The following is a 19,615-nucleotide window of genomic DNA, read 5'->3' on the forward strand; positions in this document are numbered from 1 at the left end:
AGGAAGGTGTTTTTGTAGGAAGTTCGTTGAAGTTTAGTTATAGTCTGTTTCAATATGGAATACCAACTCAGGTAAAAAATAGTGTCAACTCGGGTATATTAATCAGATAAAGTTTTCTAAATTGAATATATATTAAATAAATAAAAAATCAAATTTTCAAAGCACTATGTCTAATTATATATTTGACAATTGATAATGACAATATTTGATTAAAATATATAGATAAAAAAAGAAATTATTACTACTAACTAAACCTGAAAGATACATGTACACGCTCTTAAAAAAATATTACAATTGTTCTACAAGAACAGATCTATAAAGTAATTATATGATAATCTACACAAATCTGGAAAAAAGCAATATATGCGCTATTTAAAGAAAACCTGTAATAATTTAACCTGAAACAGATACAACTTTACAAGAATATTACACTACTTCTGCAGTAACTGATCTATATAGTGTTATACATTTAATAACAAATATGATAAAAAAAAAATACAATATATTCTATGTAAGATAAAATATTAAAAAAAAATACTACTGATTAAACCTTTAAATGTTGATAATCAGATATATATTTACACTATCAATAAAAAATAATACAAGGTTGAATTTGCAGAAGTAATTTAGAAGAATGTAAATTAAACAATCGTTTTAAAGTAATTATTTAGTAGTAAGTATTTACACTAAAACAAGCACAAATTAAAAGCAATATGACACAAAATTTAACAAAATATTAAAGTTTGATCCAACTTTTTACTGAAAATAAGATTCAAAAGTATTCAATGATACAGTTGTTTTACAAGTCAAGATTCAGTAAGTACGTATGTATGCCCAGATGTTGATAATTCAAATATCAAAGCAAAATATGATGATTTTCCAAAGTGTGCTTCAGTTTTATGCACTTTTTCTGAAACAGTTTGGTTTCAATAGTCAAGATTTGTATTACTCTCTGACACACTTGAGAGTGTGTAACAAGAGGTCAAACAAGTGTACAGTGATGTTACAGCTAATGATTTTCTGATCACCTAACAGGTGAGTTGATTTACCTGTGCTGATTTACCTGTGTTCTTACATTGATGATATTTCTGTAACAGACTATAACTCCCTATCAACACACCTTAACTCCTATGTAAACACCCCACCCTCATCAGAGTTGGTGTTCGGGGAAGACTATAACCGCTATCAAAACAAACTGCCCTACAGGTAAATTCAAAATGTTGGCGTTCAGAGATACACCCGTAGGAAATGTCATTCAACAGATTAATTTTCATTTCACTAAAAAAAAGGAGTATCCTGGACCGTTTTGGATAATTTTGACCGGGAGCTTGAATAACATGCTAATTTGTGTCTTCCTCATCCCGTGAAAATGCTCATTTTCTGATATAAAATAAAGTATTTACTGAACGTCTGACCTATTTGAAATTAAGAACAACAATGTAGAAAATGTCAAAGAAAATATAACATTCAACAAATAAAATTTCACTTAACTAGAAAAAAAGGAGTATCCTGGACCGTTTGGGTAATTTTGACCTACGGCACGATACGAGTTTTTGTATTGTTGTATATCGACCTTAATTTGAAGACAAATTTACCTCTCTTAACATCAATGAAATAACGCAAACTTTACACCGATTTGTTCAAGTATACCAAACCAGAAACCAAACATGTGACTTGCGTTTAATGTCGGTCTATTTCGCCACAAAATAGACTTTAAATCCCAGTGTGTTTCGAAACGCTACGAGGCGATGCAGCCAATATGGCGGCGAATTCTGTGTCACCTGGGTTTCAGAACGAGGCACTCTGATACCTCCGGGCATAGGTGATATTTGGTAAGATATATAGACTGTTTCCAGTCTCCCTCATATACAAGTCTCTGATTTGAGTAAAAAGTCAAGCCGCCGTTGGGCTCCGTTCAGGTCCACTCGATCCCATTCAGGTCCGCCGTGTTTGTCGTTCGATTAGCGACTCATTTATCGAGCTTTAAAAAACATCATTCAAATTTGTTTTTTTTTTTCAAATGAAAATGGTGTTTCGACATGTAATAACACCCATTCTTGCATAAAACATTGAGAAATAATACATTTATAATCAATAAACACCTTTAAAACCCATTCAGGTCCAGATTCAGGTCCTTTCAGGTCCGTTCATGTCTTTAGGAGGACCCTTTTCGAGTTAACACTACACCAGACAAGAATATCCGATAAGAGAACCGGAAGTACAAATAAGTTTACCTATAGTTGCTGATCGAACTCGCCCCTAAGTAGATCTAGAACTTGAGTTATTGCGGGCCAGCTTGACGCCAGTGTAACACGTTTGAGGAAGAAAAACAGAAGCTGTCTGCTAAGTATTTAATGTCATAATACAAAACATAGTATATCTTAATAGTAACCTACTGTTTATAGCAAAATTGATGGCAGGTCAGTTTCGCGAAGCTTATTTAACAAGTACAATGTCCACAGGCCAGGAGCTCGATTTCGGGATTTTGAGGAGCGTATGGTGTAACTTACAAGTTACATTACTCCTTACAACTGTATACCTCAAGTAGAGGTGGGACGTCCAGTGTTAGAATCCAAGTCGGGCTTTTTTTAATTTTGCTCTGATCCAACCTTTGTTTAAAGTAATATAAGTATTAGAGCTGTGTACTGGTCCTGGTGAGCAGTAATATTATCATCATGTATATGTTAAGCAGTTATTTATCTAAGTATATCCTCTTGTTTTTAATCAAGAACTGAACCACGGGTTCTACTATTTTTTTAATACAAAGACCAAGGTACAATTGTAATTGGAAGGAGTGATGAAAAATAGTTTGCCTCCACTGGGGATTTAACTAACAAAATCTTCGATCTGCTCTCAAGGCAAACATCCTACTGTTGTGAACGTTATCGATAGCACAACACGGGGTACAATGGTCTACAAAGACGGCAGTGAGCAGAGCTGTAAAACCCTGTGTATTCAGTTCACTGACACACTTAACTGTAGACTGACTAACAGTAGATTTCTCGCTAGCGTCACTCACTTGCCGAGTTGTCTCCTAGGCATTGATAGGCCAATAAGACAACTTGTCCATTTCACCACATTACCACTCTAGAAATGATAGACTAAAGAGAAATTCACAATAGCCTGAACAAGTAATGTGATCTTATAATCTCAATTTTGACATGTCCCTCCTTCATAAAGTCCTCGTCCCAGAAGACAAATGTAAACCAGGTTCTATAACTGCAAGGAAGCCTCTTGATCAATCTCCCATATGCATAGCTTTCACTTGGAGTGGTCAGCAGTACCGAATCTGTAATAGAAAGGAGTAATGAAAAATACCCTACCCACATATACACTGAGTTCGAACTGGCAACCTCGTCCTGAGGCTGTTGCTCTCGAGGCAAATATCTTATCACAAGGTTAAAGGGAAATTTCTTCTAGCCTGTCGAGGTAGTAAGGTGACCTAATACTGATCTCTACCTTTACACAATGTATTTCATTCCCAAACCTACATGTACACTACTGTGTAAGGTAGCTGGTTACAAGCACAGTGACGTTAAAGTTTTCAACAATTGTGATCTACATAAGTATGTTGATATTGTAGGATGGACAGTGACTGCTATAAACTTTGTGAGAAGTTGATACCAGAAACGTATGTACAGCAGGGACAACAAGCCAAACAAGTCCACCAGAACAAGATCAGACATCTTCTAGAACAGGTACATTTTCTAAATTGTTTATGTAGGGATAAGTTGATTGCTGTACTGAAAATAAAATATTATAGCTGAACTTTTGTTATTGACTTCAGTAAAAGAACCTGACAAGAATGAAAATACATGTAGATTTAACTTTTACCCTTTTTATATTTTATTTTATTTTTTGTTGAATTTTGAAAGCTCAATTAATAAATTAGCTGTTATCAAGAAAACAACAGATGTTAAATAGGGAATTATTTATGGCCTTGAAAAAAAACTGTTCAGTTTTGTTATGCACTTTCTCTCAGAAATGTTGACAGTTATATCACATTTTACAGTCTCAACATTTGATTGCTTTATCTTTTTCTTACAGAAGAAGCTGCCAGAGGAGGGTTGGAGTGATCTCACAATTGAGATCCTTCTCCAGGAATTCTCTGTGATGGATAGTAACAATTTTCCTGGAAATTGTGGGGTTGGGGAAAGGGAAGCCAGAGTTTTCTCCCCTTTAGTGCTAAAGCGTCATTACAAGTAAATTTTAGCTTTATTCATGCTCTAACTTCACATTTACATTTGATATCAACTTTATTTCATTCTTTTGAGGTACAATAGACAGCTAACAGCAATTACATGACTCAGTGGATTTGGAAACAAGTTTTGGAACTTAATCAAATCTTACATTTACAAATAATCCAACTATGAATACATATCAACTGATCCTTGATTCATTTGCTTTTCATATTGTCAGTGGTTGGATATTAATTTAGTTTTTCATTTACTATGTCAATTTCAGTGATATAAAGTCATTCCAAATTTGTGTTCTTTTCATTTCAGTTTTGGGCATGGAATCGGTCGATCAGGAGAAATCACAGCAATACAACCAAAAGCAGCAGGATCAAGTCTGCTAATGAAATTAGCCAACAGTTTGGCTCTGGACCTCATCAGGCTGTGTGGTATGAATGTTTATGGAAAAAGAAGATTGGATTAAATATTCTTGTACAGTCAGTGTAGTCTTGTTAAAAAGTTAGCACAATATAATATTAAATAGTATTTTATGTAAATATTAGCAAACATATTGTCACATATTAATTGTTTAAGTGATACCACATAATATCTTTTATATCCAGTCCATGTAAAACCTTTATTTTATATTGTATAACCTGAAACATTTATTATGTATAAACTTTAATTGTTATCATGGTTGCTAAATGGAACCACGAATACGAATACAATGTACAAGTGTACCATCAATTTTGTTGTATGTATCAACATTATACTATTATGTGTGGGCCAACCAAGAAAGTTTTACCCAAAATAAGTTTAAAGGTCTGACCCTCGTGGAAACAGACATTTCATGTTTTAAAGTATTATTTGTGTTTGTAAAATAACAGGTATTCCATCTGTTAAGAGCTGTTTTGTTGTCCCTATGGCAACAGGAATGAGTATGGTACTCTCGATGCTGACCTTCAGACAAAGTCGACCAGATGCTAAGTTTGTCATATGGCCACGTATTGACCAGAAGTCTTGCATAAAGTCTATCATTACTGCAGGTATATCTTTCCCACTCATTGGTATTTTAAATTCTTTTTGAGATCATTGTAAATGATGCAGTGTTTATACATACAGAAGATTTATATCTATAAAAGTAAGGATTTTTTTCGTCCTTTCCTCATTGATTAATTTTTGTAATAAGAAAGGAGTTAATGAAAAATATACTAACTATATGTATACTGGGAACTTAACCTCTCAAACCTTGATAGGTATATAAAAAAATTATATTGACAATGTGTTTATGATTTGGACTTTCTTGCGCGAGGACCTTATTCCTTCAAGATTAGTCCTCCCCGATACCATTGCACAATCAATGAGCTTACGATGACGGTTCCACCCGTTACTTCTTGGATACTACATGATCATGAAGGAGCTATATGGCAAACCATATTATTCACTGCATGTATTGTATGTTTTAAAAACAAATATTAACCTATAATGTGATTCATCCTTTCTCTATCTTACCTGAAACAGGCCATTTAACATACATCATACCAGGAACCAACCGTATACAAACCTATTTTCAGAGTGATATTACCAAAAAACTCCATTTCGTATGCTACTGATTTAATTGTACATGTACCTACTTATACAAATAGGATGTTTAATTCTATCGATAGCCATTATAGTCTATGGAGTCTATAAAACTTTACAATTTTATTAGTATTTATACATACAAGATCAGAATTTATTTTCCGTATATTATAGCATAGTACAGTTAGTATAGACTATATGTAACACATACAAAATATCTTGACATAATTTTCCCGCTACCAGCTCTCACTGTCACTCTCAACGCAACAAAGTTAGGGAGGGTATACTGGAATCCGGTTGTCCATCCGTCCGTCTGTCCGTCTGTTGACACAACAATGTACCCTGCTACTCTTCCTTAACTACTGAAGGAATTTCAACGAAACTTTATTGCAATAACCCTTATACAGTGTAGATGTGTGTAATCTATATCATGTTGTAATTTTGTGATTACCATGGTACAAAGGTCATTATACTTAGTTTTTTGGGTGAGGGGGGATTTTTGTCCAGTCAACTCCTCATAAACCTGTGAACTGCTTCAAGTCAAACTACACAGGAGTGATAGGGACCATGTGTAAATGTGCATGCTTGATATTTCTTTACAGAATTTTTGGTTTCCATGCATGGTTACCAGGTTTCAATACCCATATTCTTGTGGAAAACTTTGTCAAGACAATTCGGACAACTCCTATATAGCTATCAACCGATTTCATTTGAAATACACAGGAATGTTAGGGACTCATAATGTGTACATATGTATGCAGGTTTTTTTCCCCACAAATTTATGTTGCCGTGGTGACCCATTCACTAAAAGCAGGTTTTTGTCGAAAAATCTTCACCAGTGGGGCGGGGGTTATGAGTTGGCCCTCTGGACGACAGTTCTAGTTTTACAAACTAGTCAACAACTTGATTAAAGCTGATCCACCCAGCATGACATTGTTATGGCCATCTTTACCCTTTATCTAACCTCTCGTTATCTCCTTAATAAGCATATGCCATATCACTGTGCAAAATAGAAATTTGTACCAGTCTTAGCTAGCCAAGAACATTTTTATCTGATTTCCAAAAAAAACAGTTATAGAAAATATGCATCTTCAGTATATTGCTCAATTGTTTTTACACAGATTGTACATGCCACAAGTTATTTCTTTAAAATAATTTAAACATTTCAAACACCATATATCTATATTTTATTAAAATACAACAATATGATTTGTATTTCTACAGGTCTCACCCCAGTAGTGGTAGAGAATATACTGGAGGGAGATGAGTTAAGGACAGATGTACAGGCGGTCCGTGACAAGGTGGTGGAGCTGGGAGCATCAAATGTTCTCTGTATCTTTACTACAACTAGCTGTTTTGCACCTCGAGCCCCAGACAGGTACATTCCTTCTTTTTTTTCTTAATCACTGGCTAATCACAGGTATCATGAATAGTAACCAAACTCTTAAACAAGTCTTGGTAATCCTGATAACAATACTGTAACTGGTCCTATCACAAAATTGAATTGATACCATGCAGGTGAAAGTGCAAAAGTCTTGTTTCAAAAGAATAGTTTCCTTGCCCATGGTAATATAAGAGCATGGAGAAAATATGAATTGCTTTAAACAACCAACATTTTAAGGAAATGCATCAAAAGTTTACATTATAATGAGTATTTGATATAACTAATAATGAAATGGTGTGTTTCACTCACTGTGTTGTCTGTAATACTTGAAGAAACAAAATTTGATGAGCAGTGATTTAATAACACTTTTGTGCTGAGATACCATGCCTGATATTTTGATCTGGAAATGAACAGTCTAAAATGATAGATTCATGCTGTAATTTACAGCCATTTTTATTTCTCAGTAAAAATGAAACAACTTTGTTGTAGGTTGGAAGAGATAGGAGAAATATGTAAAGTTAATGATATTCCACATCTTATAAACAATGCCTATGGTCTTCAGTGTACCAAGTGTACTCACCTTATACAACAGGTAAAAATAATCTAGGGGAAATAACTTATGACCAATGCTTACAAATGTACTAATTATCTACATAGGGAACAACCAACCAATTGAAAAAATATATTTTTGAAACAGCCCTTGTGTATAGAATGTTGAGCCAAGGATAAAATGTCTGGCAGTCACTGATTGGCCAGTATGTTCTGAAGTGAGAAAATAGATATGTAGCCTGATAGGTAACTATCAATAAGAAATGTTGATATAAATTTCGTAAGTCCGATTGGTTTTTTTCCCAAAAGTTCACGTAATAATAGTAAACAGGTAAACATTGAAGATTTTTGAGAATTTTTACTGCGAAATTCACCTATTTTCAAAATGGCTACCCTGGAGAAAATTTGAGCTGAAGGACCCAACTTTTTTTTTTGATTAGGTGTTATATCAGACCCTAAACTTTTGTTATAAACCATAATCGTCATATTCAATTCAAGAATTTGAATGAAATAATCCAAAACGTTAACACTAAAGTCTATGGGAAAACAATTGGTTGGTTGGTCTCTTTATAAAGTAATAAGGAGAGATAACTCATTTCAATCTGTATTAACCAAAGCCGACTTCATAGTTAGAAGAGATAAGTAATAACTAAATAATAACTAAATCCAATTACTTGAAATTGTAACCTTTTGGGGATATAATTGATATACCCAGTGAGTCTTATAATAGTTATAGCACCTAGTTATATAATTAATTAACTTATAAAAAAGACTTGACTGATTATTTTAGTAAGCGTAGATACCTCATACCAAATCAGATTGATGAAAATAACAGCTTTAAGTTTTCCAGAGCTGTCTCTCCTGATACCCTTTTTACAGGGGATTGTTTTTCTGATGGGTTATCCTGACACTAACAATTAGATACATGCAGCTATCTTGTATGTGATTATTTGGAGACTCGATCACCACTATTTAGCTACTCCTGACTAATGTGAATACCATTTCTTCATTGGTTCAAATATTGTCAATTCATCTAGACCTTGTAGTCACAGTCTGTTTGTTTGTTTGCTTTATTTATTGTCCCATAAACATCTAGGGTCATTTTGAGGCAGCTGTCTCCTTGCAGTAGTTGGTGACTACTTGATTGAATAACATACAGAAGTCTTGACACATGCTATCCAGAGCAATAGGGGTAAAGTCTTATCCAAGTATACAGCACTGGGGCTAGCAATACTTAAATATTGTTTTTATACCCCCGCAACGAAGTTAGGGGGGGTATATTGGAATCAGGTTGTCCGTCTGTCCGTCTGTCTGTAGACGCATTTTGTCCGGACAACTCCTCCTAAACCGATGGGCCAATTCCGATGAAACTTCACACAAATATAGAGGACCATGGGTAGATGTGCATGCCACTTTCTTTTTCTCAAAATTATGGTTGTTATGGCAACTGGTCACTATATTACTGGATTATCTTAGTTAGCCTGTAATTAACAGTTCCAATATATTCACCATTGACTCGTGCAGATTGCGGGGGTATTAGTCAGCCATCCTGGCGACAGTTCTAGTTAAAGATATATTTGTTCTTTCAATTCAATTACAATAGTAAAACCATTGGTAACTTCAGAATGAACAGTTACATGAAATATGGCAACCAGTAATCGTGCCTGTGATATTTGAACTTATTCAAGTACCAGTTAAATTAAAATGCACTACTGTTCATGGTATTCAGGTAATATTTGTGGGTGATTTAAATTTGCTATATCTGCAGTCATAAAATATAGCATTAATCTAAATACTCATCAAATATTTATTTTGACAAATATACAGAAGTGTTAACTACAGAATGTTTACAAGACACAGTTGTGCTAAAATTTTATACCTGTGAGCTAATTAAGGTAGACTGAGACAACTGTGAGCCCCATTAAATTTACTAACTATACAATATCTAGTGAAATTGTATTGTAATGAGGTGTTTCTGCTCTTTATTGGCTACTTGTCCGGTGTAGGAGAGTCAAGATGTTTCTTGTTCTTGATATTGTTTTATTGTCTACATGATCACATACGATGGTACATGTAAAAGTGACTATACCTGTTTTGCTGAAAATAATCAATCTTTTCAGATGTTGTAAATATTTTCTAAGTCTAGAAAGGTACAAAAAAGTTATATCTAAAATTGTCTAAGTCCAAAAAAGTTATCAAAAGTTACATTGATAAATTCTAAGTTTTCAAAAAGGTACAAAAAAGTTATAACTTTTTATAACTTTTTTTGGTATGGGTGCAACAGGTGCAAGTCAAACGAGTGAAATCTTCCCAAATATTTTTGACAACAAATATACTCACTACCAGAAACACTTAATGAATAAGTAAAATAATGTTAAACACAGCTGTATAACCTGTGTATGATTAGACTACATTGCAACATCAATCACAGTACACTATAATATGAAATATTTGTGTGAACTTTCTTTTGTGGTTTGAAGCTTTCAAATTATTTCGTGGGTACAAGCTTTCTTTGTTAGCCCATGCAACAATTATACATTTATTCATGGTTACATAAGCAACCAAGAGAACAAAAGTTTTAAAACATTTCATCAAAAATTATGTACTCTGATTAAAAAATTATGTTCTATGATTAAAATTGTTTATTTGTCTGGTATTTCAGGCTGCTAGGACAGGGAGGGTGGATGTGTTTGTCCAGAGTACAGACAAAAACTTCATGGTGCCTGTCGGTGGATCCATTATTGCTGGATTTGAAGACAAACTACTGGAAAAAATCAGTAAAACATACCCTGGTGTGTAAAGTAACTCCAGTTATCCATTCCCTGTGTCTATAGCTACTGTGAAATTGTTTCGTCAAAAAATTGATTGTAAATACTAAAGTTTTGATTTTTAAGTATTGTGATAGAGGAATCACTTATACGTTGTAATAACTAGTTCATAGTTGTTGGAGGCACACTATCACATTCTCTTCCACTGTAACAAGTGGATTAAATCCATTACCTTAAGTAGACACAGGAAATTAAATCCTTGCTTAATTTGATTAAAAAGTATTTGAGGGTGCACAAGCTAAACAGAATGTTTCAGTGGTGATTTAAAATGACAAATAACAGATCAGAGTCACACAAATCTAGTCCCACATTTAAGTGGATTGTGTGATTTATTTAATTTATGTTTGTTTCAAGTGAAAAAAAATCCTAATTTCAATTGATTGCTTCATTATCATGGTTGATATACCTTGACAGGGCGGGCATCAATGTCACCGACTATGGACCTGTTTATCACTCTACTCAGTATGGGGTCACGAGGTTACAAGGCACTAGTCAAGCAAAGGAAGGAGCTGTATACATATCTAAAAACCTCGTTGTCACAGTGTGCTACCCGGCATGGACAAAGACTCCTAAACATAAACCAAAACCATATATCTATGGGTATGTCATTATATAACCATTTATCTATGGGTAGATCCTCCTAACGTTTATCTATGGGTATACACTCTCACACGATATATACAGTATATGTGAAGGTCACAATATCACCATTTATCTATAAGTAGATCATTCTCCCACGTGTTATACCTGTGGGTAGGTCACTGTCACACCATATATCTATAGGTAGGTCACTCACACCATATATCTATAGGTAGGTCACTCTCACAATATATATATTTTATAGGTAGGTCACTGTCACACCATATATCTATAGGTAGGTCACTGTCACACCATATATCTATAGGTAGGTCACTCTTACACCATATATCTATAGGTAGGTCACTCTCATACCATATATCTGTAGGTAGGTCACTCTCACAATATATATATTTTATAGGTAGGTCACTCACACCATATATCTATAGGTAGGTCACTCTTACAACATATATCTATAGGTAGGTCACTCTTACACCATATATATATAGGTAGGTCACTCTCACACCATATGTCTATAGGTAGGTCACTCACACCATATATCTATAGGTAGGTCACTCACACCATGTATCTATAGGTAGGTCACTCTCACACCATATATCTGTAGGTAGGTCACTCACACACCATATATCTATAGGTAGGTCACTCTCACACCATATATCTATAGGTAGGTCACTTACACCATATATCTATAGGTAGGTCACTATCACACCATATATCTATAGGTAGGTCACTCTCACACCATATATCCATAGGTAGGTCACTCTCACACCATATATCTATAGGTAGGTCACTCTCACACCATATATCTATAGGTACATGTAGGTCACTCTCATACCATTTATCTATAGGTAGGTCACTCTCACACCATATATCTATAGGTCACTCTCACACAATATATCTATAGGCAGGTCACTCTCACACCATATATCTATAGGTACATGTAGGTCACTCTCATACCATTTATCTATAGGTAGGTCACTATCACCATATATCTATAGGTCACTCTCACACAATATATCTATAGGCAGGTCACTCTCGCACCATATATCTATAGGTAGGTCACTCACACCATATATCTATAGGTCGGTCACTGTCACACCATATATCTATAGGTAGGTCACTCTTACACCATATATCTATAGGTCGGTCACGCTTACACCATATATCCATAGGTAGGTCACTCTCACACCATATATCTATAGGAAGGTCACTCTCACACCATATATCTATAGGTAGGTCACTCTCACACCATGTATCTATAGGTAGGTCACTCTTACACCATATATCTATAGGTAGGTCACTCACACCATATATCTATAGGTAGGTAACTCTCACACCATATATCTATAGGTCGGTCACGCTTACACCATATATCCATAGGTAGGTCACTCTCACACCATATATCTATAGGTAGGTCACTCTCACACCATATATCTATAGGTAGGTCACTCTTACACCATATATCTATAGGTAGGTCACGCTTACACCATATATCTATAGGTCGGTCACGCTTACACCATATATCCATAGGTAGGTCACTCTCACACCATATATCTATAGGTAGGTCACTCTCACACCATATATCTATAGGTAGGTCACTCTCACACCATGTATCTATAGGTAGGTCACTCTTACACCATATATCTATAGGTAGGTCACTCACACCATATATCTATAGGTAGGTCACTCTCACACCATGTATCTATAGGTAGGTCACTGTTACACCAGATATCCATAGGTAGGTCACTCTCACACCATATATCTATAGGTAGGTCACTCTCACACCATATATCTATAGGTAGGTCACTCTCACACCATGTATCTATAGGTAGGTCACTCTTACACCATATATCTATAGGTAGGTCACTCACACCATATATCTATAGGTAGGTCACTCTCACACCATGTATCTATAGGTAGGTCACTGTCACACCATATATCTATAGGTAGGTCACTCTTACAACATATATCTATAGGTAGGTCACTCTTACACCATATATCTATAGGTAGGTCACTCACACCATATATCTATAGGTAGGTCACTCTCACACCATATATCTATAGGTAGGTCACTCTTACACCATATATCTATAGGTAGGTCACTCACACCATATATCTATAGGTAGGTCACTCTCACCATATATCTATAGGTAGGTCACTCACACCATATATCTATAGGTAGGTCACTGTCACACCATATATCTATAGGTAGGTCACTCTTACACCATATATCTATAGGTAGGTCACTCTCACACCATGTATCTATAGGTAGGTCACTCTTACACCATATATCTATAGGTAGGTCACTCTTACACCATATATCTATAGGTAAGTCACTCTCACACCATGTATCTATAGGTAGGTCACTGTCACACCATATATCTATAGGTAGGTCACTCTCACACCATATATCTATAGGTAGGTCACTCTCACACCATATATCTATAGGTAGGTCACTCTCACAACATATATCTATAGGTAGGTCACTCTCACACCATATATCTGTAGGTAGGTCACTCTCATACCATATATCTATAGGTAGGTCACTCTCACACCATATATCTATAGGTAGGTCACTCTCATACCATATATCTATAGGTAGGTCACTCTCACACCATATATCTATAGGTAGGTCACTCTCACACCATATATCTATAGGTAGGTCACTCTTACAACATATATCTATAGGTAGGTCACTCTCACAACATATATCTATAGGTAGGTCACTCTCACAACATATTTCTATAGGTAGGTCACTCACACCATATTTCTATAGGTAGGTCACTCTCACACCATATGTCTATAGGTAGGTCACTCTCACACCATGTATCTATAGGTAGGTTACTCTCACACCATATATCTATAGGTAGGTCACTCACACCATATATCTATAGGTAGGTCACTATCACACCATATATCTATAGGTAGGTCACTCACACCATATATCTATATAAAGGTCACTGTCACACCATATATCTATAGGTAGGTCACTCTCACACCATATATCTATAGGTAGGTCACTCTCACACCATATATCTATAGGTAGGTCACTCTCACAACATATACCTATAGGTAGGTCACTATCACACCATATATCTATAGGTAGGTCACTGTCACACCATATATCTATAGGTAGGTCACTCACACCATATATCTATAGGTACATGTAGGTCACTCTCACACAACATATCTATAGGTAGGTCACTCTCACACAATATATCTATAGGTAGGTCACTCTCACACCATATACAAAATGTATACATTGGACTTTAACAAATAACACTCACAATATGTCTATGTGTATATGTAGGTCACACTGGTACCATCTTTAAGAAAGTAACACTAACAATCAATACAAGTGTAGATCACTTTCCCAATATATGCATGTATATATGGGAAGGTCACAATCCCACTTTTCATTCATCATTGGATGGTCCTATTCCCACCATGTCTATCTATAGGTAGGTCATTCTTCCACCATGTCTATCTATGGGTAGGTCATTATTCCACCATGTCTATCTATGGGTAGGTCATTATTCCACCATGTATATCTATGAGTAGATCATTCTTACGCCAATTATCTGTGGATATACACTCTCCTACTATATATGGGTTGGTCACTCTTCTTTCTTAACAACTTTCTTTTTCCTAATTTCTCCCTTGACAATGCCTTTAGTTGAGCGTTCGCCCCTGTGAGGAAGGCTTTGGGTTCTGTCCCCTAGCCGAGACATACCAGAGTCTTTAAAAATGGTAGTTGCTACTCCTGCTTAGCGCCCAGCATATTTGGAGTGAGACGACTGGTTCGCCCGTTGTCAGTATAATGTGACCGGGTGGGGTGTGCTGCTGGGTGTCTTCGGCAGTATGCTTCAGTGAGGTAGCACTATAAATCAGCAAAAGTTCCGGCCTATCACAAGGAGACTTAACACGAACATATCGCAGCTTCCCAAAACACACATACGCACTCACCTCACGCATGCATGTCGCACGCACGGGAGGCCGTCCTTAAATGACCTTAGCTGTTAATAGGACATTAAACAAAATAAACCAAACCAAACCTCACCATGTGTCTATTGGTAAATCACACTCTGAGCACATGCCGTGGCTAGGTCACGTTTCCACTATGTATGTATGGGTAGACAACACTCTCCAAGTATGTCTTAATAGGGCATATTTAAAAAGAAATATTTCTATTGTAAAACACAGTCAGGGTGGTCAAGTGCCACAGTGGTAACACACTAGCTTTTCACCTTGACAGCCAGGGTTTGATTCCTCAATAGGACGGGAAAAGGCAAAGGGGTCAGTTGTTCATACATACAGGTTTTTCTCCTGGTATTCTGGTTTCCTCTCACAGAAAGGATTGCTCTGCTCTTCCACCTAGGCCAACAAGAGTGATTAGTATATTAATGTTGGTATCAATTTTTAGCTCACCTGCCCGAAGGGCAAGTGAGCTTATGCCGTGGCGCGGCGTCCGTCGTCCGTCCGTCGTCCGTCCGTCCGGCCGTCCGGCCGTCTGGCCGTCCGTCCGGCGTCAACTTTCCATTCAAGCAACTTCTTCTCAATAACCAAAAGGCCTAGAGACCTAATATTGGGCCTGTAGCATGCTGGGGTGAAGGGCTACCAAGTTTGTTCAAATGAATGACCTTGACCTTCATTCAAGGTCACAGGAGTCAAAAAGGCTAAAATCTTCAAACGACTTCTTCTCAACAACCAACAGTCCCAGGGAGTTGATATTGGGTCTGTAGCATGCTGGGGTAAAGGGCTACCAAGTTTGTTCAAATGAATGACCTTGACTTTCATTCAAGGTCACAGGAGTCAAAAAGGCTAAAAAAAAAATTAGAAGACTTCTTCTAAATAGCCAAAAGACCCAGGGACTTGATATTGGGTCTGTAGCATGCTGGGGTGAAGGGCTACCAAGTTTGTTCAAATGAATGACCTTGACCTTCATTCAAGGTCACAGGAGTCAAAAAGGCTAAAATCTTTAAACGACTTCTTCTCAATAACCAAGAGTCCCAGGGACTTGATATACGGTCTGTAGCATGCTGGGGTGAAGGGCTACCAAGTTTGTTCAAATGAATGACCTTGACTTTCATTCAAGGTCACAGGAGTCAAAAAGGCTAAAATCTTTAAACGACTTCTTCTCAATAACCAAGAGTCCCAGGGAGTTGATATTGGGTCTGTAGCATGCTCGGGTGAAGGGCTACCAAGTTTGTTCAAATGAATGACCTTGACTTTCATTCAAGGTCACAGGGGTCAAAAAGGCTAAAATCTTTAAACAACTTCTTCTCAATAACCAAGAGTCCCAGGGAGTTGATATTTGGCCTGTAGCATGCTGGGGTGGAGGGCTACCAAGTTTGTTCAAATGAATGACCTTGACCGTCATTCAAGGTCACAGTAGTCAAAAAGGCTAAAATCTTTAAACGACTTCTTCTCAATAACCAAGAGTCCCAGAGGCCTAATATTTGGCCTGTAGCATGCTGGGGTGAAGGGCTCCCAAGTTTGTTCAAATGAATGACCTTGACTTTCATTCAAGGTCACAGGAGTCAAAAAGGCTAAAATCTTTAAACGACTTCTTCTCAATAACCAAGAGTCTCAGGGAGTTGATATTGGGTCTGTAGCATGCTGCGGTAAAGGGCTACCAATTTTGTTCAAATGAATGACCTTGACCTTCATTCAAGGTCACAGGGGTCAAAAAGGCTAAAATCTTTAAATGACTTCTTCTCAATAACCAAGAGTCCCAGGGAGTTGATATTGGGTCTGTAGCATGCTGGGGTGAAGGGCTACCAAGTTTGTTCAAATGAATGACCTTGACTTTCATTCAAGGTCACAGGAGTCAAAAAGGCTAAAATCTTTAAACGACTTCTTCTCAATAACCAAGAGTCCCAGAGACCTAATATTTGGCCTGTAGCATGCTGGGGTGAAGGGCTACCAAGTTTGTTCAAATGAATGACCTTGACCTTCATTCAAGGTCACAGGGGTCAAAAAGGCTAAAATCTTCAAACGACTTCTTCTCAATAACCAACAGTCCCAGGGAGTTGATATTGGGTCTGTAGCATGCTGGGATGAAGGGCTACCTAGTTTGTTCAAATGAGTGGCCTTGACCTTCATTCAAGGTCACAGGGGCCAAAAAGGCTAAAATCTTTAAACGACTTCTTCTCGATAACCAACAGTCCCAGAGACCTAATATTTGGCCTGTAGCATGCTGGGGTAAAGAGCTACCAAGTTTGTTCAAATGAATGACCTTGACTTTCATTCAAGGTCACAGGGGTCAAAAAGGCTAAAATCTTCAAACGACTTCTTCTCAATAACCAACAGTCCCAGGGAGTTGATATTGGGTCTGTAGCATGCTGGGATGAAGGGCTACCTAGTTTGTTCAAATGAATGGCCTTGACCTTCATTCAAGTTCACAGGGGCCAAAAAGGCTAAAATCTTTAAACGACTTCTTCTCGATAACCAACAGTCCCAGAGACCTAATATTTGGCCTGTAGCATGCTGGGGTAAAGAGCTACCAAGTTTGTTCAAATGAATGACCTTGACTTTCATTCAAGGTCACAGGAGTCAAAAAGGCTAAAATCTTTAAACGACTTCTTCTCAATAACCAAGAGTCCCAAAGACCTAATATTTGGCATGTAGCATGCTGGGGTGAAGGGCTACCAAGTTTGTGCAAATGAATGACCTTGACCTTCATTCAAGGTCACAGGAGTCAAAAAGGCTAAAATCTTTAAACGACTTCTTCTCAATAACCAAGAGTCCCAGAGAGTTGATATTGGGTCTGTAGCATGCTGGGGTAAAGGGCTACCAAGTTTGTTCAAATGAATGACCTTGACCTTCATTCAAGGTCACAGGGGTCAAAAAGGCTAAAATCTTTAAACAACTTCTTCTCAATAACCAAGAGTCCCAGGGAGTTGATATTGGGTCTGTAGCATGCTGGGGTGAAGGGCTACCAAGTTTGTTCAAATGAATGACCTTGACCTTCATTCAAGGTCACGTCGATCAAGTATGCTTAAATCTTTAAATGACTTTTAGTGAAAAGCCAAAGTGCAGAGAGACATTATATTGGTCCTGTAGCATGCTTTCAAATAACTGCAGGATCCATATATGAAAAGATCACTGCATTGCAGGTGAGCGATTTGGGCCCATTGGGCCCTTGTTTGCAATTTGCAATTATTGTAAAAATAAATAACATTCACATTTACCAACCACAATGAATGATGAATTGGAAGGAGTTACATTTACTAGTACAAAAGCAATCAAAACAAAATGTGCTCTAAGTATTGTAACATTTTCCTGTCCCTCTTTATCTTTCCAAATTCCTTACTTTGCAATACATGTTGCTTTTGGACTTAATTGATCATTTGCCCTGATGAGAAAGGGTATGATTCTGTCTTCTGACAGTGAAAAAGCAAAGTTGGTAGAATTGATGACGATTGGTCATAGCATGACATGCTGCTTTAGATGATGGTAACAATGACTGGTAAATGAGTATATATGAGGTGACTAGGTGAGTTGCAAATGATTTGAAATAAACGTGTCTTCATTTTTGCTGAGGAGGGCTTATTTGTGACCCAATTTTAGCTTACAAATAGTAAGCTAAAAATGGGTCACAAATAAGCCCTCCCCAAAATTAACTAAACTTTAACACTATAGGGTAGGATGTTATTTGAGGATAAATTCAGTACAAACATTACTTAAAATTATTGTTCCATGCTATTTTTACCAACATGCAATAATTGAATTTATGACCGAGTGTACCTACACGCATTAGGCTCTATGTTGTATTCACATTGTGTATTTTATACATGTAGCCATGATTGTGACTATATTTCTACATTATATTGTACATGTATATAATATTATTTGTCTTGTTTGAAGCTATGACTTTGGCAGTAGAAGGATCCAGTGCAACTGATATCGGCTCCAAGCTGTTTACACGCTGTGTATCTGGAACAAGGTAATGGAGTTACATTGGATGTTGATTTCAGTGATAATTGTAAATACTCTTAAGAAAATTATTTGTGGCTAATAATCTTTAATAATAAAGATTTTTATAACTTATTTTTAAACTGCCTTATTTTTGAGACTCTTATTAAAGTGTTTATAGGTGCAGGCTTATTGTGAAATTTAAAAAAAAAGATGATATTACAGATTTGACTCCAGCTATTTAACCTTCCAGGGTGAAAATCATGATACACTAACAAATATATTTCCTATATGAAAATGTACTGATAAAAGTAAATTTAAAGGGGTACAGTCAAACCTATCTGTAAAGGACACCCAATGGACAGATAAAAAGTGTCCTTTATACAGAGGTTAATTATATAGTAAATTGGAAGGAGTGGGTCTAACGAGTCTGTCCTTTACAGACAAGTGTCCTTTATATAGAGGTTTCCTTTATAGCAGGTTTGACTGTATAATATCACTTATTCTTACATAATTCCAAATATCAATTTATATACACAATACTTGTGACCAAGATATGAAAACAGCATTATTTTATAAACCAA

At 36.5% G+C, this 19,615-nt stretch overlaps 1 protein-coding gene and 1 long non-coding RNA gene across 2 annotated transcripts in view; both read left to right on the forward strand.

Moving 5' to 3' along the window:
* Positions 1-2,257: 2,257 nt before the first annotated feature.
* The window catches only part of LOC117339385 (O-phosphoseryl-tRNA(Sec) selenium transferase-like), a 22,115-nt gene continuing 4,757 nt past the window's right edge, over positions 2,258-19,615 (forward strand). Inside the window, exons 1-10 of the mRNA XM_033900947.1 lie at positions 2,258-2,347; positions 3,584-3,698; positions 4,048-4,202; positions 4,506-4,624; positions 5,063-5,221; positions 6,981-7,134; positions 7,630-7,732; positions 10,352-10,481; positions 10,932-11,117; positions 18,984-19,062. Of these exons, the coding sequence (XP_033756838.1) occupies positions 3,585-3,698; positions 4,048-4,202; positions 4,506-4,624; positions 5,063-5,221; positions 6,981-7,134; positions 7,630-7,732; positions 10,352-10,481; positions 10,932-11,117; positions 18,984-19,062 (1,199 nt within the window). The 5' untranslated portion in view covers positions 2,258-2,347; position 3,584. The remainder of the gene's footprint in view (positions 2,348-3,583; positions 3,699-4,047; positions 4,203-4,505; positions 4,625-5,062; positions 5,222-6,980; positions 7,135-7,629; positions 7,733-10,351; positions 10,482-10,931; positions 11,118-18,983; positions 19,063-19,615) is intronic.
* On the forward strand, positions 11,527-12,301 carry LOC117339386. The gene is made up of 3 exons (XR_004535182.1): positions 11,527-11,926; positions 11,963-11,992; positions 12,287-12,301. It is a non-coding gene; the product is annotated as an uncharacterized LOC117339386 (long non-coding RNA).

Source organism: Pecten maximus, chromosome 12 (assembly GCF_902652985.1).
Source record: "Pecten maximus chromosome 12, xPecMax1.1, whole genome shotgun sequence".
Taxonomy (NCBI): Eukaryota; Metazoa; Mollusca; class Bivalvia; order Pectinida; family Pectinidae; genus Pecten; species Pecten maximus.